General features: G+C 31.9%; 1 protein-coding gene across 1 annotated transcript in view; it reads left to right on the top strand.

Moving 5' to 3' along the window:
- The window catches only part of LOC129217516 (uncharacterized), a 47023-nt gene that overhangs the window by 11109 nt on the left and 11326 nt on the right, over positions 1-24588 (top strand). Inside the window, exons 3-5 of the mRNA XM_054851831.1 lie at positions 11991-12365; positions 16744-16934; positions 22866-22987. Of these exons, the coding sequence (XP_054707806.1) occupies positions 11991-12365; positions 16744-16934; positions 22866-22987 (688 nt within the window). The remainder of the gene's footprint in view (positions 1-11990; positions 12366-16743; positions 16935-22865; positions 22988-24588) is intronic.

Genomic DNA, 24588 nt, shown 5'->3' with positions numbered 1-24588 from the left:
CCAATAAATGAAGTTTATAGTACTAAATCAAAAAAGGCGTCACGTGCGGGATAATAAGGCGCAATAATTTCACCAACATTTTGGTATAAATCTCAATATTTTAATTGCACAAAAGTAAGCACAGTTTTTAATCTTTACATTTGATACAAAAATACTCCTCAGACAGTTATATTTTTATTAAATATATTTTTTTTAGTTTAATTTACTTGCATGCGTCACGTGCAGGACATCCAAAGTCAACCTCTTGTAACTTGCTACATGAATTAATTAATATTTTTGCTCTAATCATATAGCAATGACAAAACAAGTTGTAAGTTGTGGAAATTAAGATTGCAAAGTGAAGGAAACATATCTCATCTGTTAAGAAATATTAATTTAAACCATGGGAAAAAAATTATGTAGGATTTTAACAAAAACATGCTGTTTTTTTGTGCCAAATGTTTTCAATAATTTTGCTCATCATTCAAACAGTGAAATCCAATTTATGCAAAGTAACCAGCAAAGCTTTAGAAAAAATAACAGATTAATGATTTTAAAAATAATTTTTTTATTGTTTTTTTTTTCATTTCTGTTGCACCAGTTAATAAAAATATTGACTCGAACACTGTAAATGTTGCTGCAAAAATTGGGGAGTGGTGAAGTATCAAAAGAGTTTGTATGCTGTTTAAGTTACGCAAGTTTTGGGTTACAATAGAGGTTTCTGCTAAAGAAAAGTAAGATTTTTTTTTAAAATGGCCTACGCGAGAGATGATCAAGTATTCTACAACATAACTGAAGTTGTTGAAATAATTCATCCACTTGCAGTTATAAATGCTTGTGGAGTTCTTGATTTTCTACATTTTTAGAGAAAGTCGCGTTATGCACGGGACAGGAAAACGAATGCTTATATTTCATTTGAGATTAAAATTCATTGAAAAAAACTTTTAGGAATGAATTTTAATTGGAAAATTAAAGTATATTAAAAACAGTTTATATTTTTCGTGAAAATTAAGTTTATAAAACAAAAAAAAAAAAAAAATCAAGTTTTTGTGTTATGCACGGGACATTAAAATTTTGTTCAAAAAAGTCCTCCTTTTTTGAAAAAGGGACTATCAATGTTATTTTTTTTCCTTTTATTCATTAAAAGAAACATAATGTAGACACAGTTCAAAGCAAAAATATAAAATGATATAATATTTTTACAATAAGCTAATAACATGCAAAGTACGTTGATTGTAATGGGAAAACTTAAAAATCATAATGCTGAGATTCCAGAATATATTCTGTATTTAAAACTTCTGTTAAAACAAATATTTTATCTTATTTCTAGAGGTTCATCTAACATACTTTAATGCTACATAAATAAAAAATTTATATATCTTTTTTAAAAAATGGGCTTCAGAGAGTTTACAGCGGAGAATGGTCCCCTTGCATATACAAATTGCTATAATTATGTATGTTACTTTAAACATTTTAGGCACATTTTAATAAAAGCATTGTTCAACCAAGGTTTCACTTGATACGCGTACGCGTATCAAGTGAAACCTTGGTTCAACAATGAATTTTCTCTGACTGACTCTGATCAACAATGAATTTTCAGTTCAAGGCTCGTTTAGATTTTAACATGAAATGTGTTAAAAGCAGTTATAATTCACGTTCGAACTACCTTGGAATACCGGGAAAAAAAAATCTGATTCAGAAAAATCAGGGCTTTCTATAGATATTTAATTAAAATTTTTGTGTGTTTTTTGCCTTATATTGGAGAATTTATGCAAACATATAAATTAAAATTGAAATAAACTATTAGTTAATGGTTAATTAATTTGTTTGATTATAGAATATTGCATTGTCATCGTGTCTAAGGTTACATACAAAATTTCTAAATAATACGATCACAGGAAGTTGAGTTGCAATATTCCACCCGAACAGACAAGAATCCATTCAAACAGACAAGAACCAAACCAAGTTGTAAAAAACATGGTAAAATAATAAAAAGGGAAAATACAAATGTTTAACGGGAATTAAAAAAAAAAAAAATTCTGCGATTTGTTTTGGATGCCTAACAAGATTCCATTTTTTCACTGTAAGTAGCTTTCTTTGCAATAAAACTCCTAGCTCAATGAAAACGTTTTTACAGTGAAAACGCAACGCCATCGGGTTGCGATTCATGTATGCTCCGTTGATGTGAACTAAAATCATATTATTATTCTTTTTTAAAAACCAATAGGAAAAACCGAAATTTAAATTGGTAAATTTTAAATACACCTACCAGATTTTTTTAGTTTTAAATAACTGAGTTAACTTAGTTTTAAATAAGTATTTCAGGTCAAAATAATTTCGGACCGTTGTAACAGTAAATGACAATTTATGGGCATTAGGATGGTTCGATTTTTTTTTTTGGAATTGCGTTACTTCTCAAAAATTGTAGTTTGGTATCCTCAATGGGGGGGGGGGATTCAAAGTTGACATCTTCAGTTCACGCATGAGGCTGAAAATTTGAAAAAATATGTTAAAAATTGAAAATTTCAGAAAATAATAAAATTAGTATTTTTGTTTCATAACGCAACAGTCATAAATTGTCAGTATATCGCGTAGTTTGAACCTAAAAAATATCTTATAGCTTTCACATAAGATCTTTAGTTCGCGCATATGCCTTAAATTGGGCTTCAAATTTCAGGAGATTTCTGCCCAATTTAAGGTGTATGCGCAAACGAAAGATCTTACGTAAAAGCTATAAAATATTTTTCAGGTTCAAACTACGCTATATAATGACAATTTATGACTGTTGCGTTGTGAAAAAAAATACTAATTTTATTATTTTCTGAAATTTTCAATTTTTAACATATTTTTTCAAACTATCAGCCTCATGCGCGAACTGAATTTGTCAACTTAGATTTTTCCCCCCGCAAATGAGGATGACTACAACTTTTGAGAGGTAACGCGATTCCGAAAAAAAAAAAAATAGTTTAAAAAACTAAAAAAAACACGCTTTAGTAGCAAAATGAACTAAAAAGTTAAAAATAATCTTTGAATGACAAGTATATTAAGTAATTGACCAAACACTTAATTTTACTGTAATAAAAAAAAAGCGTGGGGGGCTTCTTATCAGGTTTTTTAAACTATTATTTATTTATTTTTACTTTTTAGTTCATTTCGCTGCAAAAGCATGTTTTTTCTTATTTCTGGAAAATATAAAGACCTTATTACTACTTTTTTTTCAAATTAGATTTAGCTACTAAATATTGCTAACACTTGTAACTATTAAATGAAATCTTTGTGCGTATGTTCGATTTTTATAATGGAATGTATCTTAGTATTCTATTGCATTATTTGCATCAGACATTTTGAATGCTTTCTGGTAAATTCATGTGCAAACATTGTTACACTCCGCAGCTCTGATTTGTACGTTGTACGTAATTCTAATAAGCCATTGGCTATTTGTCCAAAGGAAAGTTGGACCCACAGACATACACGTTAAGCTAATAAAAGCGTGTTAATTAGAATAAACTAATAACTTATCGTTAATAAATTAATTTGATTATAGAATATTGCATTGTCATCGAGTCTGAGGTTGCATTCCAAATTTTAAAAGAATCCGATCACAAAAAGTGGGCAAAAATTGATCTGCAAGATTATTAATTTAATTTCGGTGTAGACGGGATTTGAACGCACACCCAATGATTCTCGGAGGTGAACGTCAGAGAAGACCCGCGCCTTAGACCGCTCGGCTACGAACGCTCATAAAGTGGTGGAATGTACTAACAATAATAAGCCACTAGCTCTTACTCCAAAGGAGAGTTACTCACAAACATACAAGTGAAGTTAATAAAAGCGTGTTAAAAATCGATCTCTTTCGAACCACCCTAATGGGAATGGTCAATGTGCCCTTTCAATTTGGATACAAATGTTGTAGCTCTAGTTCATGGATAAACCTAATTGTTAGAAAAGGTTAGTTAGGTGGTAAAAGTTAAAAAATGCACTTGTATAGCTGTGATTTCCAATTATGATTTATATCTATCTTTCAAAATAAAAACATTTTTGAATAATTAAGTACCAGTTATGATTTTACATGTTTAAAAAGTCATATTAGAACTAGTAATTGTCATACTAGGTGAATTTAGTTATTTTCAAGAAATATACGAAAACGTACACAACAATTTTAATAATATTTACTTTTTTTCCAATATAATCCTTTAAGTATAGATTTTTATTGCAAATTATCATAATTAGTAAAACTAGTTGTTACAATCAGTAAAGACGTCACCATTATCCTTATCGGCACAAGTTTCAGAATAGAATTTAACATGAAATTCAATTCCAAACTAACAAATTAATAATAATTTTAACACTAAGTTTTGATGTTTGTTAGTCCAAATTCTCTTAATTCAAAAAAGTATTTACTAAATTTTAGAAAATGTTTCTAATTTTCTAGATCAGAAATTTGAAGTTACCTTGAACTTATCTGTTCAAACAAAATTAAAATCAAAAAATGACTTACTGTGAAAGCGGTTTTTGAAAGATTCGCCTGAACAACAACAAAAATAAATAAAATAATTAGAATTACTCTAATGCTACATTTTTTATTTATCATTTGCCAAATTTAGCTTATGTTTGATCGTAATGTTATCTTCTAACTAATGTATTGGAAATAAGTTAGCATCATCTTTTTCTTTTTTGAACACAAATTCTTAAAAATTTACATGTGCTTTATTGGGAAAAATTGTTTTTATTTCTCTGAATTAAAGCATCATTATTATTCCTAAATATCAACTTCAAATAAATGGAATAGCATTAAGAATGACCGAAAATTTAATTTCGGTCATAGTATGTGCCCGAAATTAAAATACTTACTTTTAATTGACCATTTATGGGCACATTAGTTTAGAGCGATCTTGGATATTTTAAATAATGGCAAAAATATATCTATGTGATAGAAAAAAGATAAAGAATCACTGCGTAACGTACTAACAAAACTGCGATCTGATTAATATATATATATATATATATATATATATATATATATATATATATATATATATATATATATATATATATATATATATATATATATATATATATATATATATATATATATATATATATATATATATATATATATATATATATATATATATATATATATATTTATATATAGATGACTGTTCTTAAGGAAAGAAACATCCCAAAAAAAAAACTTAAATGGAAAGAAAATTCACTATTGGTGACTGAGCATTAATACGATAAGTCACATTGTGGATAAAAAACTTATTTTTGGAGAAAATGAGTTGAGGGTATCCTCTTAACAGAAGCTACTTTTAAAACTCACTGTTGTTGTTTCTATAATATTTATTATAAACTTGATATTGATAATGCAAGACAAATCTGTCCATCACTGGTTGACTGAACATAACTAGCCGTTTATCTTTCGTTGTTCAACCATTTAATATTAGGCGCCTTTTATATGAATAAATAGTAATTATAAAAGTATTTTACTTTAAGAAATTTACTTTAACCATAATTTCCTCTCCACTTTTGTCAAATTAATTTAAAAAAAATATTACACGGATCAATACGAAAACTTTGTTATTTTTATTTTTAGAGCAATTGTATCATCACAATGAATTCTACTGATATAATTTCTGTCTAGGGTAGGTAAAAGGCAGTATCTACAGAAATAAAATTTTGGGATATTTGAGGAATTGCGTTTTTGATTCCTGACAAAAAATGGTAAACTGTTGGAATTGGAGGTCTTTTCTAGCTTCATTTTCAACGTAAACCAAAAACGCAAGAATGTACAGTAATATTTTAGGAAAATAGGTGTCAAAAATATCAAAAGTTTGCAGATACTGCTGTTTACCCCCCGTGGGCGAATTTGGAGTAATTAAGTACTGAGAGTAGTATGGAATCCAAAACGCGTTTCTTCAACAATCTCGAAACGTCATTTCTGCAGACACTGCTCTTTACCTTCCCACTTTTGAACACAATTTTTGAACTATTTTTGCCATAGTGTTAATTGTTGATTCTTAGATTTTCTACATTTTGGTATGATAATGCAAATATGAAAAGAACCCAGAAAGTAAAAAATCCCACTACAATATCTACTGCCGTCTGTTTTTTTTTTAAATAAAAAACACAAATTTTACACGTAATTATGACTCGAGAAATATGTTTCAGCCGAGTCGCCTATCAAAATTTAATCTCTTTTCTTTTTATCTGGGCCCCAGATTTATAATTGACCAAGTTTGAAATAAAATATCTCCGCACCGTATTGAGTTTTAAAAAAATGAAAACAGGCAATTTTATACTCTTAAATTTATCAATTAATGATTTTGCTCGCAAATAAATAATTTTTGAGTTATGAAACGAAAACTGAAAAAAACGTATCTGAAATCCAAGACGGTGGCCTGATTTCCCTTACTTGCGGCCGCCTTTTGATAAGCAAACCGGCAGAAAGAGTCCTCTGTACGTAATTAGGAATATGTATAAAAATTGTGCTTTGTTTAAAAAATAGGTGGGAGTAGACATTTGCAGTGAGAACTTAAACTATTAGGTAGACGTGCCTTATCCGTCAAAACCGATGCCACAATATTTCAAGTGAGGGCAAAATTTCCCTAATGAAAACGTTAGTACAGATAATTTAGTCACTCCCTATATACTAAAGTTTTCATTGTGGATCTTTTGTTCGAAGTAAAACCATTTCAAGTAAACTAAAACGATAACCAATAGATTATTTCTCGGTTGAAATGTGAAATAACTGTCATTTAGTTTGAACATGAATTGCCAAAATAAATTGGAAAAAAGATGCGACGTCAAAAGAAGTCATCCTTTGGTCTATGGTCATTCTGATGCAGCTTGACGTCATTTTTGTTGATGAACGAATAACTCGATATTTCATTTAAAAAATGGAAAAATGAATGAATAAATAAATTAAAATGTTAAAAAAAATAATGGGAGAAAGGAAAAAGAGAAACAGTTAACAGGACCCCCCCCCCCCCCCAAAAAAATAATAATAATTTTCATTGATCACTTACTGATTTGATTTCCCTGCGTAAGATTCCCCTTTAGCGACTAAAAGTTGTTTTCTTTTCAATAGTATTCCTAGTACGATGAAAACATTTTTACAGTAATAAGAACACGACGCGCTTGGTTCTCTGTTTACCCTATTCTTGCAAGGTTCTTGATGGTAATATCAGCAGGGGTGGATACAGACAAGCATTTTGGGGGGGGGGAGTGGAGGGGCGAGTCATGGGGGGAAATGTCGATTTTTGGGGACGAAAAATTTCTGGAACTGTTTGAGTGTCAATAAAAAGCATCAAATCGGCTCGGAATAAGACGCCTAATAGGGCATGAAAATTATTAGTTTATTTCGGAAACAATGAAAGGAAATATTCTTTCAAATATTCACTTAAACAAGTAATTAATAAATTAAAAAAATTACTGCAGAAATATTTGCATTTTATCCGTTAATTATTTGAACACAACGTCTAATAATATAATTGCACGATATTTTGCATCTGGGCAATTCCACAGAAAAGGGGAAAAGGTGGCAGAATCTTGAAATAATCTTTTTCTCACAATTTTGATATCAATGGAAAGGTAATTATCTGAAGTGTATGGAAATAACAAAAATATGCAACAAAAGCAAAATTAATTAGAAATCAGAGGCTTCAAATCAGGTTGTTATGACCATGTTCTCACGAGTAACTTTTTTATACGACTTAAGAATGGCTGTTTGATACTTACATTGTCGCATTTTTCAAATATTATCTCTAAAATATGCTTTTCAGAACTCTCTAGAAGAGTTATATACAAAAAAATTGCACTTTAACTGCAAAACTTAATTTTTAGGGATTTTTTCATATAAAGCATTTTTGTAATTCTACGTCCGACACCAAATTGGCTAAAGTTTATATTATGTAAAACTGAGTGGAGATTTTTACAAAATATTTTGTCTGCAAATAAAGATTTTATATGCAATTAAAAATAATCATTTAAATTAAATTTCAAAAAACTAGTTATGCTTAAATAAATGGTCAGAAAAATTTCTACTTCCGACACCAATATTTTCCTAACTGAAACTAGGTTTATAAGTATACGAAAATTCCTGGTTAAATTAAATAATTCACACATGCTATTCATGCCTAATTATGTATTTATATTTATGTTTTACATAACATAAATTTAAAGAACATATACACAAGATTTTGACTGGGGAAAATATCTGGAGATAAGAAATGAGTCTCATATGTTTATCAATAGTGATTAAAGTAGTTATGTATAAAATTATGAATATTTAAGAAGCATTAGGGTTCTCAGTTCAAAAATAACACTCCTCCCTTTCCCAGTTTTCACTTAAAAACTCTCAGGTATTTTTGGTTTACTCACAACAACCCCTGTTTGTACCTAGAAATGCTCAGTTTCGTTTTCAACAATTTGTAACCAACATCCAAATTTCTTATTATTTGTTAATGAGTTAGATTTTTCTTCATTAAAATTCTACAAATCAATCTTCATTTCTTTTCACCTTAGAGATTGAGTTTTTTGTTGTTCACATAGAGATTGTAAAAAAAAAAAAAAACTTGACAAAATGCGTCTAATCTCTCTTGTTCTCGTTATAGTATTTTCCTTATTTTATGAATGAAGACTTAAAATACAAATTTCCTGGAATGGTATACAGATATTGATACATTAGGGGTGTCCATCTCCCCAAAATCAATGAGATCCCCCTGCCCCCCCCCCCCCCCCCCAAATCCCTCAAGAACACCCAGAAGAATAATATTTAGTCAGAAAAACAAAGAAATGTCTTGAAAAACATTCCTTGTAAACAAGTTCTATGACATTAATTGGGCCATGACCCCCTCCCTACATTCTTTTTGCATAAAATTTTTTAGTTTCAAATTATTTCAATTTTCACAAAATCACATGATTTTTCACAAAAAATGGAGCTCTGGGAAAAATTCTGCACAGACTCCTGTTATGCATCTTTTCCCCTTTTTTAATGCTTTAAAATACCATAATATGTAATTCCATAAACAAATTAAGAGTTAAACAGCTTTTTAAGATGTTTCTTTCATGTCGGATGTTGTCTGCTTTGCACATTCTACGACCGACACCAAGGGGAAAAAAATTGTGCTATTTATCCGTGAATTAATTTGGTGAAAAAGGAAAATTATTCATATTTCAGTTTTACTTTTCAACATTCAAGTAGTCAAAAAAATCTGAAAACAGTTCTTTGAGCTAAAACTTGGGTTTTTTCAACGTACGTCAATTTTCAGTTCCCCTTTCATCTACGTCCGACACCATGAGGTTTTTTAGTTTAAATACTTATAGTTTGAATTTTTTTTCAGAAATTCTATAAGTTTTTATATTGTTCCTACATACATAAGTATTGAGAAAAAAAATTGGCTCAGTTCATCCATTTAAACTCTGACAAATATGAACCTTTATTGGTAAATTTCGTGCAAATTCTACGTCCGACACCGTGGAATTGCCCATCTGTTCATCCTGTATTAATTATTAAATTATGATTACTTACAATAACGATGGATGGATAATATTGTCGACGGTTTATAGGGAGTTGTGACCCCCATGGCCCTACCCTTGTATTCACCCCTGAATATAACTCAATTTGAGCTGAGCCTTTTTAGTTTCGCTTTAGAAGCGATAAATATAACAAATGTTCCAGTTATCACCAGGTGCAATTTTTACTTCCTGAATGTGATATAAATTTCGAAACGAAAAGCAAATTCGTTCTAAGAAAAAAGAGCGATTTTATGCAACTTTTTGACACTAAATTAAAATTTGGAACGCTTTGGAACTTTTTTAAATTTAGAAAATCTCTCTTTACTCTGGTAATTCCTTGACATCAAAATACCTTCGTGCAAAATCTGAGGACGTTCCTATACAAGCTGAATTTATACAAGAAACACACACACACACACACATCCACACATAAACATTTAAATTCATCCATTTATGTATATCGCTCGTTTGGAAAAAGAGTGCCACAATACGAAATTTTTCTTTTCTTTTTTTTTTCGCTGAAAGGGCTTCAAATGACGCTATCTTCTTCGGAAAATAGTGACAGATTTTTTGCTCGAATATTAACAACTAGAGAGCACAGCAAAGTTATTATTCTTACAGCAAATTGCCTGAAAAGTTAAATTTCAAATGCTTCTCCTGTAAAATTTCGTTCTTCATATTGTGGCACTCTACTTCCAAATGAGCGACATATAGACTGGTGTAGTTAACAGGGAAAAATTTATTAACTGATTGAAATAGATCAGAAAACAAATTATTTAACATCAAAGTAAATTATCTTTTTTCACTTTCTGCTACAAAAAACTGATACTCTTTTACCAATGCAAAGTGGTCATAATATATTCTTAGCGCCTATTTATAGAGTGGTCCGAAAATGGGAGCACCTCCTTTTTATTCTCAACTTGCCGCCTACGGCGGCTTAGATAAATTTCGTTGCGGTATCAATCAATCTATATCGATCTATATCAATAGTAGTTTGAATAAAATATCTTCTAGCTATATCTCCAGTTCCGTCGTTTGGAATATTTTTAAAGGAAGGGGAGGGGAGACACAAACGGCGTACTCTTCATGCAAATTTCGGCGGAAAATAACAAAAAGCACTTCCACTTTTATGTGAAAGCATTGTGTTTTCAAAGTCATGGTGTGTGTTTGGGGGGGGGGGGCATTGACACCCCGTTGAAGTTCCTTAAATGACGGGCATGTCTCTTTCTTGCTGTTCATCTACTATATCGACCTCTATATTTGTCCTCTATATCTATCTATCTATACGATCTATGCATATCTACCTCTGACAGTAATTAACAATCTTTTTTCATTTATATAAAGTATTAATTCGAAAAAAAACATTTTTTGTCCACTCAATCTCCATCTTCTGTATCTAGCTAACCTAACCGCCAATCCGTAACAGAAACAAAGATCATGCAAAAAACCGCGGGCTTCATTTATTTAATTCAAATAGCCCGCAAAAAAAAAAAAAAAAAAAAAAAAAGGCTCTATGTTCCCCGTAGTGTGCAAAAAGTAGCGCTTGCAAAAACTTAAAAAACTAAAAAGAAAGAAAGAAAGGTGAAGCGAAGGCAAACGATTTCAGTTGGATCACGTGATGAGGTAAGTTCGGAACTCAGCCGGCAAGCGAACAGCTCGCGTTGTGTTCTGCATTAAAAAAATTGTAAAACAAAAACTATTTTGTGTTTTTAAAACTTTTTTCTTCTGAAGAGGGTGGAATGTTTTTACCATTACCAACTAAAATTTTAGAATTGAGGGTTCAATACTTTTCGCAGGATGGGTTTTGAAAAAAACTAAACCCAGAAAAAAAAGTGTAAAATAAAGGTTTTTTTTCAAAAATCTATAAAAAATACAAAAATTTCTCTATCTTAAAAATTTTTTCATTCATCATATTTAAAATTATATTTCCTACGCTATAGTACAAAAAATATCCGTCTGGTGAGATTGATTCGGGGTCTGTGAGGTTAAAAGTACTAAAAAGTGCTAAAAATAACATAAAACATTAAATAACTTTTTTCCAATTAAAATATCAAAAATCGAAGCACGAGGTGCACATCTTTGGCAAAAACTGCGCCTGTATACCAAGTTTCATCTTTCTAGGCCTAGCCGTTTTTCTGGGATGCGCGCCACAAACACACACATACACACACAAACATCTTATTTTATTATATGTATAGAAGATATTACCTTAGATGTTTTGCAGAGTTTCGGAGATTTGGAGATGTTTTCCTGCAAAACACCAACCAGAGTATGGCTCAGAATGCAGTCGTCTTACGACATGGATGGTATTCTACCGATGTTTAAGACTTTTAAGACTTCAAGTTATGTATAACAAACATTCACCCACAACTAACATGATGTTGAAAATAAAAGGGATGTGCGCACGATTTCGGACTATATGTCGGTACTCTTAATTGACTCCAAAAAACATTAAATGTATGCATTTTTATGTACATCTTTCTTTACAGAAGTGTATGACCTAACTTCAGAGACAGATTTTCGCTCGGTGACTTTACATTGGCGCTATGAGAAGTACCCTCCACCAATTGGATTCTTTGTCACTTTATGTGAAGTGACACCCTGGTCAAGAAATAATAATGCTGATTGTTTCGAGCGACATCTGTTGTTGGGGAAAAGAAACGCTCTTGTAGCGCATGATAATGTTGTTGAAGAAGGGAACGGTCAGTATAGAGCCGTGTTGTTTGGATTGCGCATGCTCAGTAACTATTCGATCTCAGTCAATCCTATGGAAGAACAAAATCGACTAGGAGGATTTACTAGCACTGGGACAAGAAGAGCCAATCTGCATCCTGCAGATAAAATCCTAATAACAACAAAAGGATGTAAGTATATAAAGTTGTTTTTTGATTTGTACTGTCTGACCATCGATTACATGGAAGGGCTAATATCCGGTTTATAGGCAGAAATGGATGTATCTATTAGTTTATAGGGGTGTTAGTTGGTTTGTTACAAATGTGCACTTTTGCCTCTCTGTTATTTAGTCTTAGTTTTGTAAAAATGAAAATTTGCTCTCTCAGCAACATTTTTTTAAATCTAAAGTATATTCGATCTATATTCTCACGGGAAAAATTAATTGATTTATTTATTCATAACAAAGTTTGGAGCTTACCATTTTGCTTTTACGTTCCTGAACGAAATGAAAATATTTTCTTTTCTTTTTTTTGTTTCCATGGTAACTATTTTTGTTTTCTCTTATTTTATTTTAGAGAATGCAATAAATAAATAAGGCACTAGTGACATTATAAAAAGGATGCATCAAAATCCCATCTTTATTTTCCCTTCTCCCCTGCTAGAATCATTCAGATGGAATAGTCTTTATTTGGCAGATTGCCAAATTACATACAATCCACGGTCAAACAGTAACTTTAAATTAGGCAGTGAGAAGCAAAGGGATGTAAATGGAAATTTTCAAGTTTTTGGTAAAATGCGTTTAAAGTTACGGTCATAAGCAGGCTTTCGTTGATTTTTTTTTTCTAAATCATGGTGTTTAGCAGCGCCTACTCTTGTCGCAAAACAGGGGATAAGTTCACCTTCCATTTGTACTGGCAATCTCCAAATTTTTAATTTTAGCATTTACATCCGTTTACTTCTTACTGCCTCAAATGTAAAACAAAATAATATAGCATCAAAAGAGAAAATTAAAATGTAAAATTGAACTTAATTGATACTTGGAATATCCAGTTTTATGCCTCAACCCAAGTGCTTTCCACCTAGTTTTTTTGAACTTGTATGAAACATTTAGATTTTAACTACAAACTAAGATATCAGATATGCCTTTAAAATCATATTTATGGTTATCAGAAACATTTTAGCAATTAAGTATTAATGCAAGGGAATTGAAAAATGGTATTGTCCTCCTCAGCATTGTTGGCACTCTGTGTGTGATTCAAAAACTGCGAATTCTCGCTGTAAACGCGATCAAGAAATAAAGACTTTCACATTCTGCGAATTAGCATGTAGTTTGGAACTTAGTTTTCAGTTAAAATGTGTTTCTTCTTCTAAACAAGCGACGGTGCTTTATGAAAAAAAAACTTGTTCCTCTAATGCTTGATTATAGCAGTCATCATTTCTCTTATTTTCAAATGGTTTTCAAGTGGACATCTCCAAAGATGAATGCCAAAAGTCCTGAGGTGAATTATAGAATACGCTTATGTCAAGTAGAAAATGTAAACTCTTGCATAAAAACAAATGCATTTACTTATTTTTTATTATTTATTTATTTATATTTTGCTGAAGAAACTAAAAGTGTCTCTTACTTCAGTTACTGGTTGAATGTTTTGAAGCTCCTTTGATAGTGACTATTCTTCAAATCTAATTACCATTTAGATATTGCTTTTTGTAAATATATCGTCTGCGCTATCTTTTTTTTTTTGTAATGGAAACGGCAATAGAAAGGAGGTAGAACAGTCGAATTATTATGATAGAATGTGAATGTTCTTTTCTCTCCTTTCGCTGCTGGAGAATATTATTCATACCTTTTACTTAATTAGATAATCAAAAGTCATTTTTTTAAATAAAAAGTGAAGTACTTGACTTATTTATAGAAGTGCAGAAATTCATTTACTTATTAAATTTCTCTAGAAGTGAAAAGGAAGAAACATTATTTTGGAGGCACTATTTATTTTGATTACATACATTCAAAGTAAAAGTAAGCACAGTAAAAATAACTAACTTTCGTGTGTGAATATTGAAATGCTTGTAAAAAGACTCTTTTGCCTTGGACAGCTCTTTTAGTTTAATTGTGCCGACACTTAATAAAGAGAAACAATGCAGATTCTTTCGGTGCTTCTTCTCAATTAACACTCGGAGCAAAACTAATATATTTTAACTTTTTTTCGGTTTTCATTTAATTTTTCATTATTTTTTCTATTTTTTGTACCAAAATATACACACTACTCAAAAAACTACATTTGATAAAATCAGGTCTTTGTATGTAAAAACATTTCAATTGAGGATCGAAATCATTCACATTATTGAAGATTTTTTACCGTACAGTAACAAATGTACTGTAGAATTGTCTATAGAAAAGACATCATGAAGTAACAAACACAGAGCATTACAATTTTAAATAAGATAAATTATTTTCTCATCAGCACCTTTCTCATGGATTATTCTGTGTTACGAGAAAGATAAACTAGATGTTAACAAAGAAATGTGCCATTTGGCGATATCAATGCCATGTTTGGCTTGATATTGGTGCCAACAAATGTGAATAGTATTGGTTTACTTTTATTTATTGCAGAGTAAACCCACAATAGTGGATATAGTAGTAAACCTTCTGGAGATCTGTTTATTTGCTTATTAGTCTGCTGACTGCAGGCTACTCCCTAAAATTTTAAAATTTTCATGTCTAGTTAACCTAATGTATTTTTATGAGCAATAATATAAAAGATAGCTCAAAAAAAAAAAAAAAAAAAACAATTGGATAAAATTTTAAAATTATTTTCGGAAAATTAGTAAAGTGGAGGAAAACAAATAGTCTCTGAGAAATAAACTATTAACTATTTCTAAATTTAAAACTATCAAAGAACAATATGATGGAGAAATTGGAAGTATAAAGAAATAATCATTATGACCATTAACCGACTCTGCTGATTAATTGGCCGATTATCAACAGCCGATTGATCGGTAATCAGCCAATTTTCTGATCGGCGCATTCCTAATTGTCCACACACAAAAAAAAAAAAATAAAATAAAATAAAGCAACTATTACAGCGCAATTTATTTTTAAATAAGATAATGTAGTTTTCTACCAGTAATTAATCAATAATTAATGGTTTTTTCAGAAATGTATAATTTTTACATTCTGATGGAAAAATGTATGTAAATATAAGTATAATGAGTTTTTTTTTTTTAAATTTTTATTTGAAACTCGTTACGTGTGGTTTTAATTTGTAAACTTATACAGTGAAATCCCGTTGCAACAAGCTTCAAGGGACCACAAATTTTGTTCGCTGCAACGGGAATTTCGTTGTAATTTAATCCAATCTATGTAACAGCGATTAAATTGAGTCTAAAAATTCATTTCGTTGAAACGGAAATTTCTTTATGCTGGTATTCGTGGTAACGGAATTTCACTGTGTAATTTCGTGGTTCGTTCATTAATATCAATAGACTAGAAAATCGCCCGTCAAGGTATGACGGGTGAAAATTGCTTCTACATTTGAACGAAGCCATTGCCTGTTTGGTGATATTTTGATAGCTGACATTGTAACCCTAACTCCAGTGGAGATTTACCCTAAACTCAAGTAGGTAGCATTCATTGTTGATCGTTCTTTCGTTTCTTCATTCCCCTGAAATGACACAGTCTTACCAGTAAAACAGTTAAGTTACCGGATCGAGTTCAGCCTTGTCACAATAAAGCCTTTCTCTGCATGTTAAACATTACCAAAACATATTATCAAATTATCATGCCGTGACGCGAGTTTCATTGTTGAAACTCGCGGGTTACTTGATCATTGGCTATTACATATATGAGGATTATTGTTTTCAAAATCATTGTGTCCTAAACTCATCACATTAAGTGGAGACTAATGTACAAGAGACAATTTTTCTTAACTCCACAAACTAAGAACACAAATTCATTGATCCACAACTAGTGACTTTGTCCTTTTTTTTTTTTTTTTTTTTTTTATGAAATGATTTTAACACTGACAAAAAGCTGAAATAAAGAGAGAAGAAAAACATTTTATATAAACGTTCATATAGAAACGTTTTTCTTTTACAAATAACTCAATTGGAACAGATAACCATCAAGAGTTTTAAGTTGCCCTTAACATTGTTGACTAATTTAAGTTGAAGTATAAAAAAAATCCACGTTTAACTATTCAGGTTTTTCTTTATTTATCTCAATAAAATTATGAAATTCAAACAGCTTCAAAGGTACAGGTATATTATCATTATGTTACGTAATAATTCAATGCCTTTGACACTTATTTAACATCTAAAAACTATACTAATTTAAAAGGATTTCTTCGAAAAACCTATTCTGTAAAAAATAATTCATTAATAAAAGTTTTATACTTTTTATTAAAAGGAGCAAATTTTTCACTTAATAATGAAGTATCAACTACTGGTACTTTTCTGAGAAAAAATATTCATACAGGAAAATAGTTTTGAATTTTTTAACCAGTAATATCCAGTTATTCTGCATTGTGCCCCTTATTTGTGCAGAGATTGAATGCTCTCCTTTTTTTGCAGTTTCAGCTTATGCTCGGAATTGTCTCGCCAATTCTTCAGAAATTGTTGTTTTAAGTGGACCTCATTTTGGTGGCAAAATAGCGGTAGAAGGTTCTTCAGACGAACGGTGTGCTCTTTACGGCAACAGGAGTAGTCCTCAGGATACGTATGTGCTCAAAATCGATCACAAAATGTGCGGCAGCCAGACTGTGGTGAGTAGTTCATTGTTGCTCTTCTTTCTGTAGTAAAATATTCTCTGGGGAAAAAAAATCTAAAAATGAATATCCTTGGAGTAATTGGTTTGAGCAGTAAAAATAAAGAGGTTTTACTTGAGCTAGAGCAGTGGTGCCCAACCGTTTTTGGCCCATTTAAGAAGTTAAGCAACATCAATCACCTTGCACATTTACTTGAAAAAACTGTAAGTTGGCATTGGTGAGAATCGATATTACTGAAACTATAAATAGCTTATATTGTTTTGTATAGCAAATAATGAAGCAACTTTATCCCGTCCTTCTTAAACTTGAAAAAAAAAAAATTTGAATTTTTGGCATTTTGAATTCAAATTATGTTTTTCGCAATCACGAGTGTGTATGTAGGCGTGTGTGTTTGTGTGTAGAAGGTATGTGTATGTGTGTGTAGGCATGTGTGTTTGTGTCTGTGTGCTGGCATAAGTGTGTGGGAAGTTGTGTGTATGAATGTGTGTGTGGGAGGGTATGTGTTTGTGTGTGTAGGCATATGTGTAGGTGTCTATATGTATGCGTGTGTGCATGTGTTTGTGTGTATGTGTATGTGTTTGTGTATGTGTTTGTGTTTGTGTGTGTATGTGTTTGTGTATGTGTTTGTGTATGTGTGTATGTGTTTGTGTATGTGTTTGTGTGTAGTTCTGTATGTATGCGCGGTGTGTGTAGGACATGGATGCAACCTGGAGACGGCTTTCGCTGTAGGAGCAGCATTGTGAGGAGCCTTTCGACGGTGATGGTGCGGAGCGTGGCGGTGGGAAAATAAAATGATAGGACGCCAAAAACAGTCAAGTGAGAACAATAAGCAATCGTGATTACTCAAAAAGAAAGAAAGGAAAAGACAGTGTTACCCTTTTTACGTTTTCGTTTTCCAAAAATAACCTGACATTTGATGGTAAGTAATTAAGTAAAGTAATTAATGTACTTTTCAAAGACAGGAGTAAATTTTTTTTCAAATTGGAATTTCGGAGAATTAAAAATGCTCATGGTTAAAATGTGAAAAAATAAATAAATAAATAAATAGAAGAAAAAATAAATATAAAAGAACGAAAGAGCGGGTCTCGAATTGCTCCAGCGTCTGTCACATACCGTGAGTGTAAATCGCAAGCATGCCCGAGGTATGAGAAGGTAGATTAAGCTCCTGAACTTTGATTTACTTCTTTTTAATTCGTGTTTTTTCGTCTGAACAATCGATTTCGTATACGTTTTCAATTCCGATATTCGCTGTTTTTTTTATTGTCATTTGTTTATTTTTTTGAATATTCATCAACCTCTTATTGCCCTTTACAAGTTTATTGCCCTCTTGAAGTACCAAATCTCCCCCAGACTTAGAAGCAATTATATAGATGGTCGATGCGTCCGCCATTTTGGATCAGAGCGCGATTTTGCTTGGTTATCTTCCCAGACATGGCACATGGTATCGACTTTTGGCATTGCTTTCTCATCGAGAGATTATCAGCAAAATGAAAGTATTTATTAAATTCAATATGTTTTCTTTGCTGCTCTTTTTGCCCACATAACACTTAAATTTTTAAAAACCATAAGTGTTCCCCAGGTCATAGAATGCAAAAATTTTGCCTAAATTTTGAAATCTAATTTTTCTACTTAAAGGATTCGTAGGAAATTGAAATAAACGAAATACCATATGGCGGCTATATAAGTCTTCTCTATCATTCAAGCTTTCACCGACTTTGCGAGATTGAATATTGTGCCAAAATTTTGCTCTGGTAACCCTAGCTTTCCAACACTAAAAAATTTGATCTAAAGGGAGATATACGTGATGGCTTTTACCTAAACTACCTAAATTCATTGTTTACAACATTTCTGCAATACTAATTCATTACAACTTATGAAAAAATATGATACGATTTATCACGCTGTTCGAAGGCGGAGCTATACTTATTGCAAAGCAAACATTTATTTTTGTCAACAAGTTTCTGATAACTTTAGAAAGCGACATTAAAAAATTCTTTAGATGTTTTTGATTTGTTTATTTTTTTCTTTCTGCAGTCAAGATATCAAAGCTTCGTTAATAATTCGTAGCAGGACTATATTGCCTGCTAGGGTGGGCCGAAAAAACTTTTTTGGAAATCTGTTTTTGGATAGTGCGGAAAAGTTGCTATATGGGCCCGTTATTACCCATAAAAAATTTCGCTAAATTTGTTTAATATTTAGCCGGCGCTATTTGAGCTTGAAAAACTGAAAAAAAAGGGCAAAAATGCACTTTTTTTTTAAAGGGGGGGGGGGGGGTCAAAAGTAAAAGTTTGAAGCTAGTTTCAGCAAGCATTAGAAGTATCTGTCAGAGAATTAGTTGAAATCAACAAAGACTTTTATACATTTCGTAGAATATTTAGCTACGCTCCTTTAAGACTAAAACATGGGAAAAATGAAAAAAAACATTAAAGTAGTATCGAAATAAGTAAATACTGAAATGTTACGCAATACGTTACTTAGAAAAAGCAGTGAAAATTCAATCAATTTTATGCGACATTTGTACGCCAATTTTTAAAAATGCACACAGTCAAATAAAAAATAGTTACATAAGATGCTAATCTTTTAATCTTCGGTTCCAATTGTTTCTCCTGGATAATAAACGGTGCTCAACTGCTTCTATTATTCCTAAGATTATTTTCAAAAGACATTTGGTCATCAAAGATTAGCATCTGAAGCACATGTAGCACTGATAGAAGAACCAGGTAGCAAGTACATCGGTCATTTATCACTAACAGTTGGTGAAAGTGCAAAAGAAATTTCGCAAGGTATTAGAGGCTTTGCAAAAAAAGTATAATATGAGCTTGCTTAATTTATCGGTTATTGGATGCGACGGAACAAATGTAAATACGGGATGGAAAGGTGGAGTAATTTGTTTACTTGAGACATATCTCAAAAGACCTTTACAGTGGAACATATGTCTGCTGCATACTAATGAGTTGCCACTGAGGCATCTTATTCTGGAATTGGACGGTTGCACAAAGGGGCCACATTCATATTCTGGAACTATCGGACAACTTCTTAGAGATTGTGAAAAAAATCCGGTGGTCAAATTTGATAAAATTGACTGCAATCTTCTGGTTTTGGACATAGAAGATATAAAAAGTTTAAGTACTGAACAACAACATTTGTATAGAATCTGTCTTGCCATAAAAGATGGTACTTGTCCTTCTAGCGTGGCTGACAGTAACCCAGGCAAACTCAGTCATGCGTGATGGCTGACAACTGCAAACCGTTTGTTACGCTTGTATATAGGCACACTAACACCATCAGAAAATCTTACAATACTAGTAAAGTATGTTATGTTAGTTTATGCTCCAATGTGGTTTGAAATCACCGACCCCGAACAACTACTGTTGACAGGGTTGTTTGACTCAAGAAAATACATTCGGGAATTAGCTGTTAGGAGCATTCTGAACTCTAGAAATAAGAAGACGAAGAGCTCGGATGGTGTACGATTTTGTAAGTGTCCTAAACTCAATTTTGAAGCCGGTGATTATCTTGATTTAGTTGATTGGGCAAACTGTGTTGTAACAGAGCCATCTCTTACAATGCATCTAAAAGACCAACAATTGAAAGAAATGTGCAAAGAACAGCCTACAGAGTTCACTTTCGAGAAATTTCCCTGTCACACGCAAGCTGTGGAACGTTGTGTGAAACTAATAACCGAAACTACAATAAAAGTTCCTGTTGAAACTGCACGAGAAAGATACATTCGTACCAAACTTCAAGCTAGGAAAGAACTTCCATTTTTGATAACAAGAGACAATATTATTCCAAAAAATAATATTCATTATGCATGAGGTATTATAAATCAAATTTTAAGATTTCTTTTTTAAAATTTTATTATCTCTATATGTAATTCTAGAAAATGTATGAAACTATTGCGTGATAATAATTACTATGATTATTAGTGCTATTTAATTAATTTCTATGATTTAGTTTTGAAAAATAATTTTCACATTGTTTTTTAAAGAAATTCGATATTTTTTCATTTTTCTCCAATTTTTGATGTCGGAAAGGAGCGGTTAAATGCTCATTAAAATCAATGAAACATTTTATGGGCTCGAACTGGCTCATTATATAACATTTTCGGTGCATTCCAGCAAAATATTTGGAATTTAGTTTTAAAAAAAAATTTCGACAAAAATTCATTTTTCTTTTTTTTCCGTTTTTTCAGTGTCAAATAGCGCCGGCTAGATATTTTTTAATATCCAAGAAATTTTTTGTGAGTGCTAACTAGCTCACTACGCAACTTTTGCGCGCTATCCAAAAATTGATTTCGAAAAAAAAAATTTTTCGGCTTATTTCGGCCCACCCTATTGCCTGCTCTGAAAATTTGTTCAAATAATATAGCTTTTCGTGCTGTTTTATTCTGAAATATTTTATATATTATTTGTCGTGGGATTAAGTTTATGTGAAAAGATTCACTTGTTCTCGGATGCCTTACTAATTCTTTCTAAAATCCACCTAAGCTATAATGGCTCTACTGTCTCAAAACATTTTACGTTAAACTCAAAAAAGGGGAGAACTTCAATTTCCTTTTTTATTATCGTTTTTCTTTCATATGCACATTATATATATAATTGCAATTCATCTAGAGAGAGAAAGAAAACCGGAGTCAAACCTGTTCATAAAAAAATGAGATCTTTAGGCACGTCAATTAAAAGTGAATGCAAATGCTGTTTTGACCGTTACTGCTTGCTTTCATGACGAAATGTTCATATTGTATCTCGAAAAATTTCAGTCACAAACTAAATCAAAACCTTGAAATCAGGAATTTTCCTTCAAATGTGACTTTTTTTTTCGAAAACGTCACAAAATTTGGTAAAATACTTGAGATTTTTTCAAGCAAATAACAGCGCTCGAGCAGTAGCCGAAAATTTTCCGAATGCTAAGCATGCTCCAGGAAAGACAACACCTTTACTGTCAGAATTAATTTCTTCTTTGAGTTATTTCTTCATTCGTCATCTGTCGCTCAAAAAGACATTTGGATTAAAGAGAATTACAATCTGAAAAAATTCTCTTCTTTAGAAATTACATATTAGTGAATGTTTGACCAAAGCCGCGTTTCGAAACCGAATTCGAACAAATATAATAGCTTCGTTATCTATCTTTTTTTAACACCCACAAAGCTGGATCTTTGTTCATCATTGAATTTCAATATTTTGTGCATCAGCAATTTTATCATAGCTGTTGTCTTTATTTATAACAGCATTTTTATCCTGTGATTTATTTATTTATTTATTTATTTATTTCTATTTTCAATTTGAATTTCTTCATTGCACGCCTGCACTCGTGTTAATTTCCTTCAATTCTGAACTGTTTGGGGAAATTCATTTTTAGCTGAGTTACATTCCGAAGAGTCAAAAGTTTTCGAATTTGTAAACTTTCTACTTTTGAGTATGTATCGTGTTTCAAAGTCATTTTACGACACTTTCTTTTTCATGGGACAAAGATTAACTCTAATATTGTTGCGACTAAACGAAATGACGCCTTCTGTTTTTTTTCCAGCCACCACCAGCTTGGCGTCTTCAAGCGACTATTTTCGATTAATTTAAACCATGCTTGAAAAATAGTTCATTCTCATAAGATGTATGAAAGTAAATTTTATCTTTTTGATAATAAGAAAATGATGTATTTACAGGAAATTTAAATGTAAAAAAAAAAAAAAAAACCTATTATTTCATTTTGAAAACAGTAAAAGAAAAGAGATTTAAGGTTTTACTACCCTAAGGGCAGTTAAGTCTAATCTGCCTATTGGGAAATTCGGCAATGCTGTTTATCAAGAACGTCTTGTAATTTCAATAATTCCCTCTCCCTGAAACAAATCATAATTTATCATTACAAATAAAAAATGTACAGCAAAAATTTAATAAATCTTTTATTTTAATTTTTCCTGGTTTATTTCAGAATGATTCCCGAATCGACACGGTAGTAGTGGTGCATGAGAGCAGTAGCGTCGTCACGCATAATTCTCGTAGGTTCCTCGTACAGTGCAATTTCTTACCGGAAACCTTCACAATCAAGGCAGCGTGAGTAGTTTTTTCTTTTTTTAAGTATAGAATAAATACATTTTATGAAAAATATTTTTTAAAACCCTAATTTTCCAAAACAGAAGGGGAGATTGCCCAATTCTAGAACATTAATTTCTCATAACATCAAAAACAATGTAGTTACCATTACTTCTTCATCAGCACAACAGCCTGGTGCAGGCCAAGGCTTTATCCGTCTGCTTCCTCCAGGCGGTACGACACGTTGCCAGGTTTCTCCACCTGTTCACTCCCAAAATTTTAAGGTCCTTCTCAACACTATCCAGCCACCTTGTTGCTGGTCTTCCCCTTCTCCTTGTACCCTCAATCTTTGAAAAAGTTAGCTTTTTAACCGGATCCAGATCTGCACGCCTAAATACGTGCCCCAGCCATCTGATTCTATTGGCTTTAATTACTCTTAAGATGTTGGGTTGTCTGTATTTACGGTATACTTCAAAGTTATATAAACTTCTCCAAGTGTCATTTTCTTTTGCTGCTCCAAAAATTGCCCGAAGGATCTTTCTTTCAAAAATGAGAAGTCTGTTTTCCTCTGTATTATTAATTGCCCGTGTCTCACTACCGTATAAAATGATCGGTCTTATGAGGGTTTTGTATAGGTTTATTTTTGTATTAATGGAAAGGAGCTTAGATTTTAATTGGCTCTTTAAGCCAAAGTAGCATCTATTTGCCATCAAAATTCGATTTCCGATTTCAACTTTAAACTCATTCTTACTGGTAATAAGTGCACCCAAGTATTTAAACTGGGTGACTCCTTCAAAAGTATAGTTTCCAATATTAAGCGGCTGCACATCATGTATTCTAGTGCTCGCAACCAAAAACTTAGTTTTTTCCTCGTTTACAGTCAAGCCCAACTCCTTGGCAGCGCTCTCAAGGGCAACAAATGCCTCGATCACATCCTGTTTTCTTCGCCCAACGATGTCGATATCGTCCGCGTATGCCAATATCTGTATAGTTCTCTGCAGGATTGTGCCTCTAGTGTTGATACCTGAGTCTCGTATAACCTTTTCAAGGGCTAAATTGAACAAAATGCAAGACAGAGAGTCTCCTTGTCTGAGGCCTCTCTCTGTATAGAAGACCTCCGATACTTCGGACATGGTGTTAATTCTGCATTTTACGCTTCGCAAAGTCATTTTGACAAGATTGATAAGTTTAGGAGGGATTCCAAATTCGTACATCGCCTCGAACAATTTATTCCTGTTGATACAATCATATGCTGCCTTGAAGTCAATGAACAGATGGTAGGTATCAATTCCGTACTCCTTGGTCTTTTCCAGGATTTGTCTTATAGAGTGAATTTGGTCTTTGGTAGACTTCCCCTCCAGGAAGCCACATTGATAGTTTCCTACAACTTCTGAAACATACGGAAGAAGTCTACGAAATAGGATGTTGGAAAAAATCTTAAAAGCCACATTCAGAAGTGTGATACCACGGTAGTTGCGACAGTCCAGCCTGTCTCCTTTTTTGTGGAGGATGAAAATTGAACCCTCTTCCCATTCAATAGGCATCTGTTCCTGGTTCCACACATCACTAATGATCTTTAAAAGCTCATTGTTCAACTCCGGTGCATTGACAATAAATAGCTC

Source organism: Uloborus diversus, chromosome 2 (genome assembly GCF_026930045.1).
Source record: "Uloborus diversus isolate 005 chromosome 2, Udiv.v.3.1, whole genome shotgun sequence".
Lineage (NCBI taxonomy): Eukaryota > Metazoa > Arthropoda > Arachnida > Araneae > Uloboridae > Uloborus > Uloborus diversus.
Note: the sequence above shows the minus strand (reverse complement) of the source record. Positions and strands in the feature narration are given on the sequence as shown.